Genomic DNA, 18639 nt, shown 5'->3' with positions numbered 1-18639 from the left:
TGACGTTTGGTCTAGATTTGTACCATCCAGAACAGAAGCCACCAATCACATGCAGCTAGTCCCAGCTGAGATGTGCTCTCAGCTTAAATACACACTGGGTTTCACAGACTTAGTACAAAAGAAGGAATGTAAAATATCTCAATAAATTGAGAAATAAGTAGTATCAATAACAATCAATCAATAAGGGGCATCTGGGTGGCTCAGTCAGTTAAGCATCTGCCTTTGGCTCAGGTCCTGATCGTAGGATCCTGGGATCCAGCCCTGAGCCCCCCTCCCCAGTCAGTGCTCAGTGGGGAGTCTGCTCCTCCCTCTTCCTCTGTGCTTCCCCTCCCTCCACTTGTGAGTGCATGTGTGTGCTCTCTCACTCTTGCTCAGATAAAATCTTTAAAAAAAATCAACCAATAAAATGTTGATTACATGTTGAAATGAGTTTTGATATATTTGATTAGGTAAAATATAATTATTTTCTTGTGTTTCTTTCTACTTATTTGAATGCAGTTACCAGGAAATTTTTAAACTTACATGTGTGACCTAACTTTGTGATTTGCAGTCTATTTCTATTGTACAGTGCTGGTCTAGATGACCTCGGAGACACCTTCCAACCCTAAAACTCAGTAATTCTACAAACCTGAGCATTCTACAAATTTACTCTTTCCACTGTGATGTTGACATCCTCACTGGATTTTAATTTCCACATACATGGTCCATTTTAGCTACAGTCTATGCTAAATCCTCCTGGTCTCTCCCCCACCTATTCTTGCCTCACTTTCTTGACCTGCCAAACCCTTCACAGCTTAAAGTGCCCCATCTGGGAAGTTGACTAATCTGAAGAAGGTATAGTCCTGGACAGACTCAATAAACCATGCTCCAGAGTAAAACACAGCAGATGCGTCATAAACACTTGCTGATTAAATTTGCTAAATTTGCATAACCATCAGTCCTTCTTTCTGCTTCCTTCCCCCAGCTACTAGGGCTCTACTGAATTACAAGGCCTCTGAAACCCGAGGGGAATTCTGCAGGGGCATCACTGCACCAACATTTTATTTAGGGAGCTGATCAATCTCCCTCCCCCTCACAACTCCTAATACCGTATTTCTCTGAATCAAAGATGCCTTATTTATTTATTATTATTATTTTTTTCAAAGAGAGAGAGAGCGCGAGTTGGGAGGGGCAGAGGGAGAAGGGGAGAGAATCCCAAGCAGATTCCATGCCGAGCACGGAGCCTAATGCGGAACTTGATCTCACGACCTTGAGATCAGGACCCGAGCCGAAATCAAGAGTCAGACGTTTAACCGACTGCGTCATCACCCAGGTGCCCCAGATACATCATTTAAAACTTTACATGCAACCCAATTTCTAAGATACTAAAATGTGATTATATGTATGTTAAGGAACTGATGAAACACTGGCTTGGCTAATCTGCTAGATGCTTCTTTTTAGGAGCTCCTGCGTAGAGGAGGAGCCTCTGCTTTCTTCATGGGCTCCATGTGGCCCCAGCTGTGGGCTCTGGATTTGTCCATCCAGCTCTGGTCCCAAGTCTACCTCCTCCTTCACAAAGCCTCCCTGACCCCTCCAGCCCACAGAGATCTCACCCTTCTCTGAACTCCACCTCAAATCACATCCTTTAGTTTTCACTGAGATACACAATTAGTTGAGCCACACTGGCCTAACTTCCAATTTCTGGCTGTTAGGGTTCTGCCTTAGATCCCCTTTTATCAAAGCCTTCAGAGATTCTGGCTCTAGCATCTAGCAAGCACTCAGCAGATACCTGCTGCCTGAGTGAAAACGAGAGGCACAGGAGGAAAAAGGAATGTCTGAGGAGGAATGCTGGGTGTGAGGGCGGTCCGGGAAGTGGAGGGCCAGGAAGGGTGTAGTAGGCCTCACCTTCATCCAGCACTTTTCCACCAGGCTGCTGCTGCCTGAGTCCCGCACCTTGAGGTAGCAGTCGACTGCACGGCTGTACTCTCCAGCCTGCTCCCACTGTCGAGCTTGGTCCACTAGTCCCTCCATGCCCCTGAAGATGAGCGCACACGTGACCAGGAACAGGATGGGCAGCATGGCCTATCCTGTGCATACTTGTGACCCACCCTCCAGCCCTGCCGACACTCGCTGCCTCCTGGCTTCATACCTGGCCCCCTTCTTGGTAGCCTCCCGCTCGTACTCTTCCTGCAGAGCCTCCAGCTGGCCCGGGACATAGTCCTTGCAGATCCGCAGCGCATCACTCCATAATCCAGCCTCCTGCTCAGATTTCCAGGTATGAGGAAGGCAGAGGCAGGCATGACAGCTTCCCACTGCCACGCAGGTGCTATGTACTATGGGCCACTGATCCCTAGGTCCTTGGACCTCCCTTCTGCTTCTTGCCTCCTTCCTCCTCCCCAGTGCTAACTCCCTGGATCTTTCCCAGGAGCAGGGGTTAGTGTAGTGCTCTGTGGGTTCTCATACCCTCTCACCCTCCCCTCATGGCCCTGAATCCAGTGCCCTACCTTATAATAGTTGAGGGCCAGGCCCGGTCTCTGGGCCCGAAGCAGCAGCCCTTCTGCTTTCTGAAAGTCCTTCTCCTCCAAGGCCCCCCGGGCCTGCCCCACGAGGACCTCGGCAACGCTGTCAGGATCGTGGGCCTCGGCCACACGCTGAGCTGCCTCCCAATCCTGGTTATGGACAAACCTGCTCCCAGATGAGGACACAGGAGATGCTAAGTACAAGACTGAGGCCTCAACAGTGGGAGGCAAACAGCCATGTCAGAGGAGGTAGATTGATTGGTACTAGGTGCAGGTGAAGGTGACCATGCCACGTCCTGGGGCTGTGCTTGGGAGGACGGGAGTAAGGAATTTATAGGTAACTCACATGAGGACTGCTTCCTTGGGTTTACCAGCCCTGATGAATTCAGCTTCAGCCTCTTCAAATTTACCCTATGGGGACAGAAGGGCAGCTGCACACAATAAGCATCAGACTGCCATCATGACAGCCATGAGCCTAGAGGAGGTCAAGGTCAAAAGCAATGGAGAAGGATCACATCCGTACCTCATCCTCCAGGTACATGGCGTATCGGAGATGAATCTCAGGGGTTTTGTGCTTGAGGGCCAGCCGAGAGAGTTCAAAAGCAAATTCAAACGAGCTGAAATGGAAGGTGTAGATAAGGTCTGCCTACTCAGTGCTTTCGTTTTATAAGACGAGGAGAAACAGGGCAAGAGAAAACAGAAAGGGCAAAGACAGGGAGGAAAAAGGACAGATTAAGAAGACAAACCATATGAAGTGACACAGAAGCACACAGACATGTAAAGGAAGACGGGGATTGGGGACACTGGGGAAAGCCTGTGCTTCCTGCGACCAGTGGATGTGAAGGAGTGGGATGGGCACGAGGCCGGGGTCCGCAGTGAGCCTCACAGCACTACTCGGCCTGGGGAGCAAGGGTTCCCGGTTCTCCACCACCTCCTCCTGAGCCCCATCTACACTAGCAGAAAAACGGTCTCTCAAAACCAGTAAGACTGCCCTCAGCAATCTGACTCGATGCAGGGTTATTACTGGTCTTTGTAACATTTGCTGAAGAAAAGCTCGTTTTGCATTTAACAGCATCACACTTCCATTACTCAGAAGTTGCAGGCTTAGTGCACCTTAGCTTTAAAAGCTGTTCTCTCTGGGGCACCTGGCTGGCTCAGTAGGTAGAGTGAGTGACTCTTGATCTCAGGGTTGTGAGTTCAAGCCCCAAGCTGGGTACAGAGATGACTTCAAAAGAAGGTCTTTTAAAAAAAGAAGAAAAAAAGCTGATCTCTATCCATCTTTTCCTTAGAACAGCTAAACATTAAACACTGTTCTGAGCAGAATAGGGGCAGAGCTACTGATTCATTCTTGCCTCTCCATCAAGTTCTTCCAAGGATTTCTTCACTCTTGTCTCAGTTTTTAGAAACACTTCTCAGCTATACAGCAATTTTCCTTGTCTATATAGAGGCTCTGTCTGTCACGGGGCCAGTGGAGAGAAGCCTTAGGGCCTCACCAGTTGTCAGCAGCGTGGTCAATGGCAGCTTCCAGGAGTCCCAGCTTATTAAGCAGTCTAACTGCAGACTCTCCTCCCAGGCTCTTCGCCCACAGATAGGCCACGTGTTTGTGGGCGTTGGCTCCCCCGTGAGCCTTGGCCACCTGTGAAGCAAAGCCATTTGGCAATCCTCTCACACAGGGGCACATGGCTGCTCCCTTCTCCCGTCTGACCTGACTTCGGCTTTGACAAGGGTCAGATCCTTCTACTAGAACAGGGAGAGGGCTAAGTGTCGGGGTCTGTTAACCAGCTTAGGGTCCAAGGATGGACCTCAGGTAGTTCAGAAACCCTTCATATTGTATGTGAAATTTTGCCCATCGGTGTGGACATTTTTCAAAGATACCCACAACCAGTTCAGAATGAGTCACTTGAGAGTGAGAAAGAGGGACGGACGTATCCCCGGTGTGACCTGGACTCCTTACCCGGTAGGCCTCCTCCCAAAGCCCACTGGACCGGTACATGTTCACTGTCGCCTTCCACTCCTGAGCCTTGAGGTAGTGATACTCAGCCTCCTGCAGTCGGCCTTCAGCCTCCAGCTCCTGGGGAAGGGTGGGTCAGGATGGAGAGAGGGGGACACGGAGCCTGTTTGGGGAAGAGACGGCTGAGACAGGAGAAGGGCTCACCTTGCCCAGGTGTAGGTGTGTGTCACTGAGGAGATCTGGGTGGTGCTTCCCTACCAGGCGGATCATATCATCATATAGCTTGTGCTTTTTGAACATGGTGATGGCAAGATCAGGCTCTTCCACCGTCACATAGAGCCTGGGGATGGGAGATACATCCGGGGCCTCCTAGACCCAGATTCCCGCCACCAGAGTCATTCCTGAGAGATGCCGTCACTGCCTTCTAGGCAGACCGCACATATCCTCAGATACAACCCTCCCGGCAGCCCTGATGCCTCATCTCCCTCCACTCCTCCTCTGGGGCCGTGGCTCACCTTTCCGCCTCACGGTACTTGCCCTGCTTCTCCATCTCCTGAGCCTGGGTGATGTACACCACCGACACGTCTTCTGGTCTCATGCACTTCATCGCCAGCTGCGCAGACACACACAGCCAGGGTAGCCTCCCAAGCCAGTTTCTGAGGGAAGCAGGGGGACATGCACGGCGGCCCGGAAGCGGGACTCGGGGGAGACCTGTTTTCTCAGCAACTCTGAACCTTCCCAACAACCACAGGAGTTTGCGTGCTGCTGCTTTCCTGGTCAGTCCAGGGAATTCCAAGTCCGTAAGGAGCAAAATCAGAACTATATTGTGCTCAGGCAGAAAGACCAGAGATGCCCTGTGCTGGGGTATCCGTTCCCCCTCCCATGCTCGCACCGTACCCACCGTTCTGGGCGCAGGCAGGGAACGAAGGCGCCACTGTGACTACAGCTTGGGGAGGGGTAGTTGGGACTCCCCAGCTCCCAAGCCCTCTGCTTGCTTCAGAATTACAGATTTGGGAACAAGGGCCTCTTCATCCTTGCCTTTCCCTGTGGCTAGGGATCAAAGTTCTCCAGACTTTTTTATCTTGGTACTCTTTCTCGGCTTTCAAGGAACCCAGTGAAGGGGGGAGATCAGAAGCCCAAGGAAAGTGGCAACGCCCCCAGAGAGGTGGAATTCTCTGAAGAACTCCACCCCGCTCTCTACCTTGTGGGCTTGCTCCCAGCGGCCAGCCTGAGTGTACATGTCTATGGCATCCTTTGTCCGGTCTCCCTTCAGGTACAGCTTCTCAGCAATCTGTGGTTGACAGAGGTAGATACAAAAGGCCGAGAGCAAGAGTTAAAGCAGCCTGCAGGGGGAAGAACAAACCTCAGTGGGGGTGGAGGAGAGCAGGGGAGACCATTAGTCTGCAACGGAGAAGAAAAGAGGGCTATGGTGTCTCACATCTTCCACTGTTTTGGGAAAAAAAAAACCAAAACAAAAAAAACCCCACCAGCTCAAACCAGAATGGGGACAACACAATGGCAGTTTAAAAGGATGTTGCATTTCTGCAACACAAGGCAAGGCTATATTGGGGCTCTGCTGGAGTTACGTGGGAAGAGAGCTGGAGACCCGCTTTATAGATCTGGGAGAGGGGTCTGTGTCACGCTGGAATGAAATAAGGGAAGTAAACTGCTTTCTTCTCACTCAGGGTGGCTGGTGCTGCCGGGACCCAGAAAGAAGGGTTTGGTGAGGTGGCCCTCACTTCCTGTCCTGGGTTGTCTTCTTGGTACCCTGTACTGCAGTGCCTCCGGCTCCAGAAGGGACTTTCCTCACCTCATACTCCTGCAGAGAGGCATAGTGCTGGGCCACGAGGGGATAGTATTTGGACGCGGTGTTCCGGTCCTGGAGATCTAATATATAAATTGCTTTCTTCCACTGGCGGGCGCCCAGGGCAGCTTCAATCGCCTTGATGGAGCACCTGGCAGAGTGGGGAAGGATATCCGTATGTATGAGGCAGGAGGCAGACAGACAGAGGGGCAGAGACACCTCGAGCCTACTCCAATCTACATCTTGCCATCTCTCTCGTAGGCCTTGGTGCCCTTACTTGCCCCATCACCTTGGACCTCCTGCCCGATCCCCTCTGCACTCCTCTACCTGGCTTCGATGTAGTGATTAATGGCTGCATCAAGCTGCCTCTGCTGCACCAGATGATCCCCCCACGCCTCTTCCAGTTTCACCACTTCCACTGGGAATGCCAATCGAGCCAGCTCCACCGCTGCCAGAGACCGAGAGGGCACTCCGCTAAGACTTCCAGGGATGGGACTCAGGAAAAGTAAGACAGGGAAATGGGGTGTGGAAAATAGGTGAGAAGTGGGGGAATGGGGAACCGGGCTGGTCAACCTGAACAGATGCACAAAATAGGTGTGGGGGGACTATTCGGGCAAGACTCTACCAGGGGAGGCTGGGCTGTCGGTGGTAGTACCTTTCATGAACGCGTTGCCTTTACAGTAGCACTCCAGGGCCCGCTGTGGGTTTCGAATCTTCTCGAAGAGATCACCAGCCTGTTGACACATACCACATGACTACAACGATAGCCCTACTACACAAAGAATCAAGTATCAGCGCCCAAAGGAGGAGACTCAGCCACCAGTCCCAGGGGGCTGTGCACTCCAGGACTCTTGGGGGTAGGAGGGGGCGCTGAGTCCTGGAGAAGAGGGACAGGAATGGGAAGCCAGCCATACCCTTTCATAGAGCTCCCCCTTGATAAGGGCTGCGGTGATGTGTTCTACCAGCTCCGTGTTGGCTAGCAGTTCCTCCCGGGCCAGCACCAGTCGAGCAGCTTTGGCAGGGAGCCCAGCTTTGAGGTAGAGGCTGACGGCCGCTTGTCCATCCCCCTGGCTCTCCTGTAGCTCACCGGCTCGCTCCTCTTGCTGTGTGTCCATCAGCCACTGGTAGTAACCCCGGCGCAGCTTCTCTAGGGCTGGGTGCCCCTGGACACGCAACAGAGGCAAGAGAAATCACATCCCTTCTTCCTGCCCTGCTGCTTCCAAGCTTCTCCAATCCCACTGTAACAATGGAAATCCTCCCGGGCACCAGCGTCCTAACTCCCAGCCCCAACCCTGTTCCAGTTTTTGGAGCCCCCTCGGTAAGAGGAGGTTTCCGACATCGGTGGAACGGAGCTGTGAGCACCGTGGAGAAGACAGAACTGGTGGTACCTTGGCCTGAGCCACTGCGATACACTCATCCCAGCGGTGCAGCTCCTGGTACATGTCCATGGCCTCCTCAACAGCATTCTAGGGGAACCCAGGCGGAGGAAAGAGAGACACCAAGACAGAGGAGGATCAGGCATCAGCAGGCTGTCCTCATGTGGACTGAAAGTCTCACCCTTACTTATGCACAAGCAGTGGTGGATTTCTGATGAAAGTAAAAGAAGCTTAAGCCTCAGGGCACTCTATTTGCGTAGGCCCCTTCCAAGGCATTTTTTTCTTAAAAAGAGGGCTCCTCAAATTGTGTAAGCCTCAGGCCCCACAAACCTGGGTCTGCCTGTGTGAGCAAGAGCCTCCAAGTCAGGCTCTGGAGTACAGGGGGAGACAGCAGACAGTTTATGAAAGACGGGACTGTCAGGACTAACGAAGAGGAGGAAGTAAGGGGGGAAGTTAACTGCATAAACCTTTCTAAAAGCTCTCTCCCATTGCTCTCTCTTCCCCTCGGTTGGCCTCACTCCCCCTCCCCACCCCCTGTTCCCCTCCTTCTATTTGGTCCCTCTGCTCCCATCACCTGTTCCAAGAAGATCATTTCAGCCAGCTTGTAGTTCTTCTCCAGCATGGCTAGGCGTGCTCGGACCTGATAAAAGTCTGTTCCTTCTCCACCCTGTGGGGAGGAAGAAGGTTCTGGTTATTCTGTCGGTGCTGCAGGAGCCATTCAGTCTATATGAGCTTAGACAGGAAGGCCACAGAGACGAGGAAGCTCAAAGATTGGAACGCTGGAAGATTTCATGGGGCTTAGAGGAGGAGGTCTGGCAAACAGTTCCAGAGTGGTCCGACTGGAGGGTGGAGGCGGGGTGGGCAGAATGGAGCGCGCGAGCCATGGCTGTAAAGCCAGGATCATGGGGCTGAGCGTGAAGAGAAATCTCAGCTTGAGAGACTGAATAATTCAGGAGGATAATACTTGCATATTCCCGAGACACTTGATCTGCAATCTCATTGGTCTCATGCAGGAATCGAGCTTTTGCTACATGGCCCAAAGCAGAAAAGCACCTATAGTGTGGAAGCAATCACAGTAACAGCAGTGTTACTACAGAACCATCCCAAATCCACTGGCTCGGGACATATATCCTGAGCATTGGTTATGTGCCAGGCACCGTTTTTGCCACTAGAGACACAAGGGGATAAGACAGGTGAGGGCCTTGCTTTCAGGGGAACTTACTTTCTAGTGGAAATGAATAATTAGTAAGTAAAAAGGCATTTCAGAGAATGAAAAGTAAAATAAAATAGTGTGATCGTACATATGGACAGTAACGGAGGGGATTAGTGAAGCTGGTAGTCAGAGAAGGCCTGTCTGAGGAGCTGACATTTGAGCCAAGACCTAAATACGAGAAAAAGTCAGTCCCACAAGATGGGGGAAAATTATTGCACGCAGAGGGGATACAGCGAGTAAGGTGCCAAGGCAGGAGTGAGTTTGAGATGCTCAAAGGGCCCAAAGGACGCCAGCGTGGCTGGAGACTAACAGCAGGTAGTTACCCGGTATCCGAAGGAAGCAGACGCCAAATACTGTAGGGCCTTAGGACACGGCAAGGACTATGGGTCTTATACTAAGTAGAACAGTAAGCTACTGGAAGGTTCTGAGCAGAAATATGACATACTCTAATTTACAGTTTAAAAAATGATCTCAGCTATTATGGGATGAACGGATGTTGGGTGTGTAAGAACAGCGGCAGGGAGACTAAGAGGCTTGTGACAGTGCAGGTAGAGGTGTGGTCTGTTCTAGGGTGGACACAGTAGAGCTGGACAGTAAGAGCTTCAGGATGTACTCTGAAGACGCTGGGTCAGGGCCCTAGGACGGGCTGGGGGTCTAGCTGTGGGGACGTGGGAAAGAAGGGATCCAAGAGGACTGACGCCTGGACAAAAGAGCAGCAGTGATGTTTACTGAGCACTTAGAATCTGCTCTTTGCACAGATTCTCACTTTCTTCACTGCCCCACATGGTTCTTCATTACTGCCCTGGGAGGTGAATTCTATTATTACCCCCATTTTACAGAGAAGACATTGAGAAACAAGGCTTGGAAAGGTTCCCTTAACCTAAGGTTATACAAGCTGGTAAATGGAGCCAAGACAACTCAGAGTCTGGAGTCCCAAGTTTGTCCTACTACCTACACTCATATACCACACTGGGAAATACACATCAACACATGGATTGGAGGGTATGGGTGTTAAAACTCTGAAGGGGCACCTACTTAATAGAAGGGGAACCAAAGACAAGACAAGACATACTCCTATAACCTGGGGTGGAAGAACGTTTGGAATAACTACCTGGAAGTGTTCTAAGACATCTGTTGGCATGAGGGGGAGGGGAGCGGTACCTTAGCACCTGGAGGAGCGCCCCTCCCCCGGGCAAAATACCCCCTGGCCATCCTTCCTAGCTGCCTGGCACCTCAGTTCCAGTCTGCCTCACCTCTCCGCGATGTGCAGCTGCCGCGCCTCAAGTGCCAGTTTGCTCAAGGTCTTCCACATTGCCTCTGTTTCTGGGGTCATTTCCAGAGTCTCCAAGAAGGCTGTGGCCCTGAGGAGAGAAGGAAGGGAAGCAGGAGTCCAGGGTCGGCAGGATGCAGAGGAATACTGGTGATGTGGCAGGGGGTGATGTGGCCAGCTGTCCGGCCCATCCCAGGTCCTCCCACCTCAGAACCAGACTCTCCGACCACCTCACCGGGTATCAGGCCAGCCCCTCACCGGGTGTAGTTGCCGTCATCAATGGCGGTTCCAAACTCGATCAGGCCCTCATCCAGCGTGTAGGCAACTGTAGTCACACCTTCCGTCACCATCACCTCAGTCTTCCCCCCGCCCCGCTCCAGACCTACCACATCGCCCTGTAAAATTTCAATCCCCAGACCCCACCCGAATTCCAGGTTAGTGTTTGCATGGACTCCATTGCAGAACCAACCCACCCTTACCCAACCCTAAAGCTTACACACTGGGGGAATTATAGTGGCCCTTGTTTGCTAACATTTAGTTTCTTTCAAGCAGGTAAGAATTCCTTATCTATGCTAATGCCCTCGGGTTAGAGCACACTCAGAGCTGTGCCCGCACCAATGCCTGAAGTGTGCTTCCACTTCTGCTACTAGCTCGAGTCCTCCTGTTAAAATATAACTTCAACCTGGGACAGATTTTTTTCAAATTTTATTTATTTATTTGACAGAGATAGAGACAGCCAGCGAGAGAGGGAACACAAGCAGGGGGAGTGGGAGAGGAAGAAGCAGGATCACAGCGGAGGAGCCTGATGTGGGGCTCGATCCCACAACGCCAGGATCACGCCCTGAGCCGAAGGCAGACGCTTAACCGCTGTGCCACCTAGGCAGCCCGGGGCAGATTTTTTAATGCATTCGTTGCTGAGTTCACCTGAAGAAATCACTAGGCATGATTCCTAGTCTCCCACTGGAAGGAAAGAAGGGAGGGAAGGGAAAGAAGGGAAGGGAAGAAAAGGAAGGAAGGACAGAAAAGGAAGAAAAGAAAGAAATAAAGAAAGAGGTCAGTAAGCTAAAACCTGAGCAGGAAAAAACAGGAGAGCAAGTGGAAAGAGTACAGTTGCCCTGATGGCAAACACGGTAGTGGGAGAATAAACCAGGGCTCCTCCAGCAGGGTGAGGGGCCAAATCTGAGAATCTGTCAGTCATGAAATCTGAGATCCTCTCTCTAGGAAAGGGAACAAAAGTCATTAATATGCCTGATTCCTGCAGAAGCAAACACTAATCATCTCTTGAGGAAAACATGCCCATGTGAGGCCCTTGAGGTTCTAAAAGATCACACTGGATATAACATGAGCTCCCAATAAAAACAAGGTACCAAAATGTAAGTTAACTACCACAAAGAAGTAAACAATAACTACAGCATTTTTGGACTTCCGAGGATTTCCAATATTAAAAATAACAGTTATGAAAAAAACAGTTATGGAATATAAAGTAAGTATAAAATGTTTAAAGACCTAAAAGATGGAGTGAAAAATTAAGCAAGAGACAAGAGACTATCAAAAATGGCCAAGTTGTGCTCACTTCGGCAGCACATATACTAGAAAAAATGACCAGGCCGACTGGAGAAAGAACCAAATAAAACCGTATGAAAAATTCAATATTTGAAGTAAAAAAACTCAATGGGTGGTTTCAACAGCAGATGAGATGATGGTGAAAGCGAACCCCTGACCTGCAAGATGTTTCGTAAGGAATTACCCAGAATGTAGCATGAAGTGAGAAGGACAAAGGAAGAATAAGAGGTTGTAGAGGCACAAAGACAGGACAAGACACGGAACACACGCCTAATTAGAGCTCTGAGGGTGAGACTAGAGAACTTGAGAGAAGAAGGTTTGAAGAGCTCATGGCTGAGGAATGACGAGTCCTCGCAGATGCGTGCCCCCCCCCCCACACCAAGCATGATAAGTAAAAGGACATTTATATGCAGATGTATTGTAGTGAAGCTTCAGAATGCTGAAAAGCAACAAGACAGGGGCGCCTGGGTGGCTCAGTTGGTTAAGCATCTGCCTTTGATTCAGGTCATGATCTCAGAGTCCTGGGATTGAGCCCGGGATCGAGCCCCGCATCAAGCCCCCCATCAGGCTCCCTGCTCAGCAAGGAGTCTTCGTCTCCCTCTCCCTCTCCCTCTGCCCCTCCCCCTGCTCAGATGCTCGCTTGTGCTCTCTCTCTCTCTCCCTCTCTCTCAAATAAATAAAATCTTTTAAAAAAAGCAACAAGACAACAGAAGGGGCTGTTAATAAACTTTGCAGAACTAAGGAAGTCAGTCAATGGGACAGTATTTGCAAAAGGCAAAGAAAAACTGTCAATGTAGAACTGGGTACGGAGTCTGAATATCTTTCAAGAACAGGCCAAATAAAAACATTTTCAGATAATTCCATTTCAGTAATTTTCAGAAACTGAGTATTTATCTTCAAAACACTTTCTCTCAAGGAGAAGAAAAATAACTCCAGAGGGAAGATCACCAATGCAAAAAGAAAAAGTGAACAGAGAAACTGGCACCATGATGGTAAACGTAACCAAATTCTGGCTGTGTAAAAGAATACTGTCTAACTTTGGGGATAACAAAATACTGGACAATAATGGCAAAGGGGAGGTAATCAAAGTTAAGGTCCTTGGATCATTTGCCGGGGGGTCAGATGCTAAAATTTGAGACTGTTTATTTAAGGATATGGTAAACTTCTGAGGGTAACCACTATAGGAACCAAATGTATAACCTCCAAAGCAAAAACATGAAAAAATGGTGTTTAAAAAAGGACAAAACAACCCCAAAACCCCAAACTTAACTAGTCTAAAATGAGGCAAGAAAGGAGGAAAAGAAGATATAGATAAAAGACAAAAAGAACCTCTCACATGCTCTCTCTATACCCACACCAGTCATCCTAGCCTAGCACAGGAGGCTCTCTTGTTTTCACAGTTGCCTCCCCGATTCTGGAAGATCACTGGAATGTATGTGATGCTGGCGGGATAGGAGAGTGTCTGATCTTCAGTCTAATAAAAAAGGAGCTCTGAACAGCTTACAACAGACAGCCCGCACATAGGAACTGACACAGAACTGCCCTCCTATGAAGGCTCTTCCAGCTTTAGAGAACTCATGATGACCTGGTGAATTCCCAGGCCACTGTAATAGAGAGGCACGTTCCAAGGACCTAATATAATGTCAGGAATGTGAACAAGGATGGTTCTGGGACCTAACCCACTGTGCGGAAGGATCTAAGCTTTACTTGCCGACTCTATCACAGATTATGGGTGGTGGGCCAGAGAAAACCCAATAACCTTTGGAGCTTCCTCAGTCTGACACTATGTCTAATGTGCCCTGGTGCCGACATACCCTAATAGTGGACATGGTGACCCTCTCAGGTGCCTCAATGTTGTACCACACGCACAAGCTGTTTCGGTTCTGAGCTACCAGCACGTCACTTCCTGGGACCCACTGCACGTAGGAGCAGAAGTTGAGGATCATTGTCTTAGAGCAGCTTTCAATATCGTATAGATGTAACTGAAGAAGGAAGAGGAAGACAGCACAATTACAAGGGGCTACGGGTGTCTTCTGATCTTGACCATTTCTCTAACGGTGAAATGTGGCAAACTGACCCACCAGTCAGGCAGACCCTGAATTTCAAAGCTTACTGACCTGCAACGCTTGAAGTTTATGTTGACTTGGTATACCCCGACTCTGGCCAGTAAGAGCTGACCACGTGAGCAAAGAGCTACACCCAGAAATTTACGTTAGGTGAAGGTCAGACTTTTGTTCTTAGAGTAACTCTGGGCCAGAGTTGCCAGACTGGATTACAAAAGGTCTCCAAGCGCATTAAATGGTCTGGAAATTTGTGATAGGGCTTTCATATCACAACGAAAATGAAATGAAAAATCACCAAGATAGTTTTTTTGCCCTTGAGGCTGAGCTCTTTGGTGATACCATATTGAGATCAGAGTCAATAAGGGGCTCAAGGGAGACTGTCCTGGATCCAGCTTTAATGCTGCCAGGTAAGTGTAGCTGAGGAGCAGTGGGACAGGTGTGGGGAAAGGTCAGGCAGGCATGCGGGGGTGAGGCAGTTCCACGAAGGCACAGACTTGTGAATAGTAAAAGACAAACCAGCTCCCAAATTCCCCTCTTGACTTTGGTGCCATCATGATACCATCTCCTTAAATATAAGATAGGCTACGATAGCAGACACAATGTTGATTCTTCTGTGACTTTTGCTATGTTAATGGCATAGCGCACCAAGAAATTGTGTCCCATCCTGCCCCCCACAGTCCCTGCTAGTAGGTAGTACCACATCCTCTACGGACCCCTCCGTGGCTAAGGCCTTAGTAACCCTCCTTACACGAAGTTTCCGGTCCCTGAAGAGAAGCTTGTGCCCAGTTTCATTAAGTTCTAGCCAATCCACGCGGCTCTCGTGGCTGATGGTGCCAATGTTGTAGCCACCAACCAGATCCACTACAAAGTAAAGGAGACAGGGTTAAGAAGACAGGTTCCACATAATCATACACAGGGCACGAGGCAGCCTGAAAAAGTCTTGCCTTCACTCGTACACTGGGCTTTAAGAATGTTGCATCAGTCTAGAGTCTGAGGAATGCAAACGGCCAATACAACATAATTTTGCTAAAATGCTTCCAATACTAGATTTCTACTAAAATTCTAAGGTTTTGGGGTGCCTGGGTGGCTCAGTCGGTTAAGCATCTGCCTTCAGCTCAGGTCATGATCCCAGGGTCCTGAGATCAAGTCCCGCATTGGGCTCCCTACTTAGCAGGGAGTCTGTTTTTCCCTCTGCAACCCCCCCCCCCACCGTTCATGCTCGCTCTCTCTCTCTCAAAAATAAATAGATAAATCTTTAAAAAAATTGTACAGGTTTTGTTTAGCTCTGTCGTTAACTCAAAAGGTCGAGATCCATCAAGAAATGTGATTCCTCTCTGGCATTCTTGGAGTTGTCTCACAGCAGATCAGAACAAATCAGAGCAACTGGCTTCTGTTACTCACGAAATCCTCTGGAAGGCAGCACTGAGCACATTAAGGAAGAGCCCCAATTCCAGCACATCAGTCAGAGAAAGCTGATGGATAAAATGACCTTGATGAACATATTTGCTCCCAGAAGTTACCGGCACTTTGAGTGCCTGTGATGTAAGAGCACTGAGGGGCAAACGGTGAAGAAGACACACAGATACAACAGGGGAAACCTCTGACTAAAGTCAGGCTGAGTGTGCTGAGCATGAGTATTTCAGTTTGGTGTGAATTTTGTAGACAACATAAGAAATGATCACACTTAGAGCAGACCACTCAGGACTGGCTAGGATGCTTTCAGAGAGTCTCCTGAACACAGCCCATTCAAACTCTCATTTGTATACGTTACCAGTGTGCAACGTCCTGCCCTTGTTATATGTGCTGAAGCGAAAGACCAAATGCCAGCTAATGTCTACGCCTGGGAAGACCAACGTAAAATTGAAATCTCCTTTAATTAAAAAGCAAAATGATAAAGCCATGTTTTAATGTCCCAATTTATAAGTAGAATCACGGAATACTAGAGCTGTGGGGACCCTATTTCTGTGAACACCCTGAAATTATATACAAAATTATATATTTATGTATATTCTTCTGGGAAAAGATCTATGATTTTAATTAGATACTCAAAGGGATTGGTAACCAAAAAGGTTAAGAGAAGAACTCTGTCATTTTATATACTATTGAAGGTGAGCCCTATGGAGTTCAGTGACTTGTCCAAAGTCTCACAGCTCATTATCGCCACTGGAACACGGGGCACCAGACTATATTATTTCCATTAGATACTTTCTGAGCTCAACAATCTGATATGAAACATAGAATTCGTGACTGTAAAAGTATCTTAAGAACAGACCCATATGTATTTGGAAACTTGATTTATAAGAGGTAACATTACAAATTAGTGAGTACAGAATGGATTTCCAATAAATGGTTAAATATGGAAAAAATAAAATATGATCCATATCTAAATTATGCACAAAAATTAACTCCAGGTGGAAAGCAAAATACAAAATATTAAAATATAGGAGGGAGTAGGAAACTTTTTCTTTTTCTTTCTTTTTTTTTTTTTTTTAAAGATTTTATTTATTTATTCGACAGGGACAGAGACAGCCAGTGAAGAGAGAGAACACAAGCAGGGGTGGGAGAGGAAGAAGCAGGCTCCCAGCAGAGGAGCCTGATGTGGGGCTCGATCCCATAACGCCGGGATCACGCCCTGAGACGTAGGCAGACGCTTAACCGCTGTGCCACCCAGGCGCCCCTGGAAACATTTTCTTTTTTAAAGTTTTATTTATTTAAGTAATCTCTACACCCAACTTGGGGCTTGAACTCATGACCCTGAGAACAAGATTTGCATGCTCCTCTGAGCCAGTCAGGCGCCCCAGGGAAACTTCTTAAACGAGGCCTCAAAAATCACAAACTATTTCTTAAAAAGTGATTCAATGAACTACATTAAAATTAAGAATGTCTGAACACTAAAAGAGGCTGAGACAAAAATCTGTGATACAAATGACCATCAAAGGCTAGATACACACATACACAGAACTCCTTCAAGTCAATAAGGAAAAGACAGCCTGATTTTTAAAAACAGGCAAGGGATAAGAACTGGCAATACGCAGAAGAAATCCAAATGGCCAATAAACAAGTGAACAACAAAAATTAATATGATGAGATATTATTTCACATATGTCAGATTGAGCCAAATTATGAAATTGGGCAATTTCAAGTACTGGAGAGGATGCAGAACACTGGGACCTCTAACTGCTGGTGGGAATGTAAATTGGTACAATCTCTTTGGAGAGCAATCTGGAAATATTTAGTGAAATTGCAGATGTACCTCTTCTATGATTCAGCAGTTCCACTCTAGGTATAAACCTTAGAGACCCGAAACACTGGAAATGGTGAAAAACCAACAACTTAAATGTCCCTCAGTAAGAAAAGAGATAAAAGATCCAAAGTAAATAAAATGAAAGGTCGGGACATGACAGAACTGGGTACGGGTACGCAAGTAATAATAATATTATTAATAACTGACATTTATTAAGTGCTTTATGTGCCAGGTGTTAGTCTAAGTGCTTTTCATATAAGGTAGGTACTATTTCTTTTTTTTTTTTTTTTTTTTTTTTAAATTTTTTTTTTTTTTTTTTTTTTTTTTTTTTTTTTAAAGATTTTTATTTATTTATTTGACAGAGATAGAGACAGCCAGCGAGAGAGGGAACACAAGCAGGGGGAGTGGGAGAGGAAGCAGCAGGCTCATAGCAGAGGAGCCTGATGTGGGGCTCGATCCCATAACGCTGGGATCACGCCCTGAGCCGAAGGCAGACGCTTAACCGCTATGCCACCCAGGCGCCCCAAGGTAGGTACTATTTCTATCCCCATTTTGTGGACGAGGAAATTGAGATACAGAAAGATTAAGAAACTTACCTAAGATCCCACAGGTATAATTACAGAAGTGGGGAGGTTTGACTCCAGACCCTTGCTCTTAACAACAACACTTTACTGATATGCTAGTCTCTATACCTCGTAGGGAATGCTATGCTATTCTATCTACATGTTTCTATGCTTGAAACATTTCATGATAGTTAACTATTAATATATAAAATAAGATTTATTTATTTATTTATGTGAACACTTGTGAAATTCAAATAAAGTTTGTCATCACTGGCTACTAATGACAAACTCTACAGAAAATAAGTCCCCTTCTGGTTCAAATAGTCTATTATCCTAATGAAGTCTAAACAAGAAAATTCATGAGTTTACTAATGGTTCCTCTCTACAATTCACAATTTCCAGCCCTAAGATACATGCCCAGAGAACATGAGTAATTATGGACAGGCCGATACATGGAACTGTGTATCTGCATCTGTACAGCTAGATACAGACTCGCACACAAGGATTTGAACACCACATACCCTCTGTAAGAGCAGGGTCACACATTTACCTGGTCCCTCTCGGATTCCTGGATTCTCCACTGGACACAATCCTGTCATATGGAAGCGTACTATAAACATCTGTTTTGTTATCAGAATTATGAGAGAGTCTTACTCACCTATAGCAATAGTCTTAATATCAACAAGATAAGCCAATTTCTTATTGTCTTCCATTCCTCGTTGACGTCTCTCGTTAATACGGACACTGAAACACGAAGGGTGAGGTAAGGCAGAATGGGCTCGGGCCATCAGGAAGTTTATCAAGGGCCCCGAAGTTCCACATGGGATGAAGTTTTTAGATTAATCTTGAGGATATAGGAGTTAGAAGTTAAAAAGGAATTCTTTTGAGTTTCAAAAATGTAGAACCTTGTGAGGTTACCTGATGAGGTGGGGGTTCATGAATTCAGTACGTACAGAACCCAGGGTATCATTACTCCCATATTCCACCAGGGTTAGCTCTCCGGCGTTGAAGATCATGCACACCTGGGGATGAGTGGAACTGTCACGTGGTGGGAAGTTTGCATGAAGAAAGAGACCGATGGTAGTAGAAGGAAG

At 47.8% G+C, this 18639-nt stretch overlaps 1 protein-coding gene across 1 annotated transcript in view; it reads right to left on the bottom strand.

Annotated features, from left to right (window-relative positions):
• The window catches only part of IFT172 (intraflagellar transport 172), a 33173-nt gene that overhangs the window by 4714 nt on the left and 9820 nt on the right, over nucleotides 1-18639 (bottom strand). Inside the window, exons 13-35 of the mRNA XM_011234734.3 lie at nucleotides 18464-18567; nucleotides 18204-18289; nucleotides 14487-14599; nucleotides 13490-13657; nucleotides 10371-10507; nucleotides 10096-10203; nucleotides 8598-8682; nucleotides 8204-8296; nucleotides 7642-7719; nucleotides 7168-7416; nucleotides 6909-6987; nucleotides 6581-6701; nucleotides 6260-6404; nucleotides 5651-5740; nucleotides 4965-5062; nucleotides 4654-4789; nucleotides 4453-4569; nucleotides 3992-4134; nucleotides 3022-3115; nucleotides 2845-2909; nucleotides 2484-2664; nucleotides 2129-2238; nucleotides 1885-2014 (exon numbers count right to left, since the gene is read on the bottom strand). Of these exons, the coding sequence (XP_011233036.1) occupies nucleotides 1885-2014; nucleotides 2129-2238; nucleotides 2484-2664; nucleotides 2845-2909; nucleotides 3022-3115; nucleotides 3992-4134; nucleotides 4453-4569; nucleotides 4654-4789; nucleotides 4965-5062; nucleotides 5651-5740; nucleotides 6260-6404; nucleotides 6581-6701; nucleotides 6909-6987; nucleotides 7168-7416; nucleotides 7642-7719; nucleotides 8204-8296; nucleotides 8598-8682; nucleotides 10096-10203; nucleotides 10371-10507; nucleotides 13490-13657; nucleotides 14487-14599; nucleotides 18204-18289; nucleotides 18464-18567 (2730 nt within the window). The remainder of the gene's footprint in view (nucleotides 1-1884; nucleotides 2015-2128; nucleotides 2239-2483; nucleotides 2665-2844; nucleotides 2910-3021; nucleotides 3116-3991; nucleotides 4135-4452; nucleotides 4570-4653; nucleotides 4790-4964; nucleotides 5063-5650; nucleotides 5741-6259; nucleotides 6405-6580; nucleotides 6702-6908; nucleotides 6988-7167; nucleotides 7417-7641; nucleotides 7720-8203; nucleotides 8297-8597; nucleotides 8683-10095; nucleotides 10204-10370; nucleotides 10508-13489; nucleotides 13658-14486; nucleotides 14600-18203; nucleotides 18290-18463; nucleotides 18568-18639) is intronic.

Source organism: Ailuropoda melanoleuca, chromosome 4 (assembly GCF_002007445.2).
Source record: "Ailuropoda melanoleuca isolate Jingjing chromosome 4, ASM200744v2, whole genome shotgun sequence".
NCBI classification, from domain to species: domain Eukaryota; kingdom Metazoa; phylum Chordata; class Mammalia; order Carnivora; family Ursidae; genus Ailuropoda; species Ailuropoda melanoleuca.
This window is presented reverse-complemented; position numbering and strand designations above follow the sequence as displayed.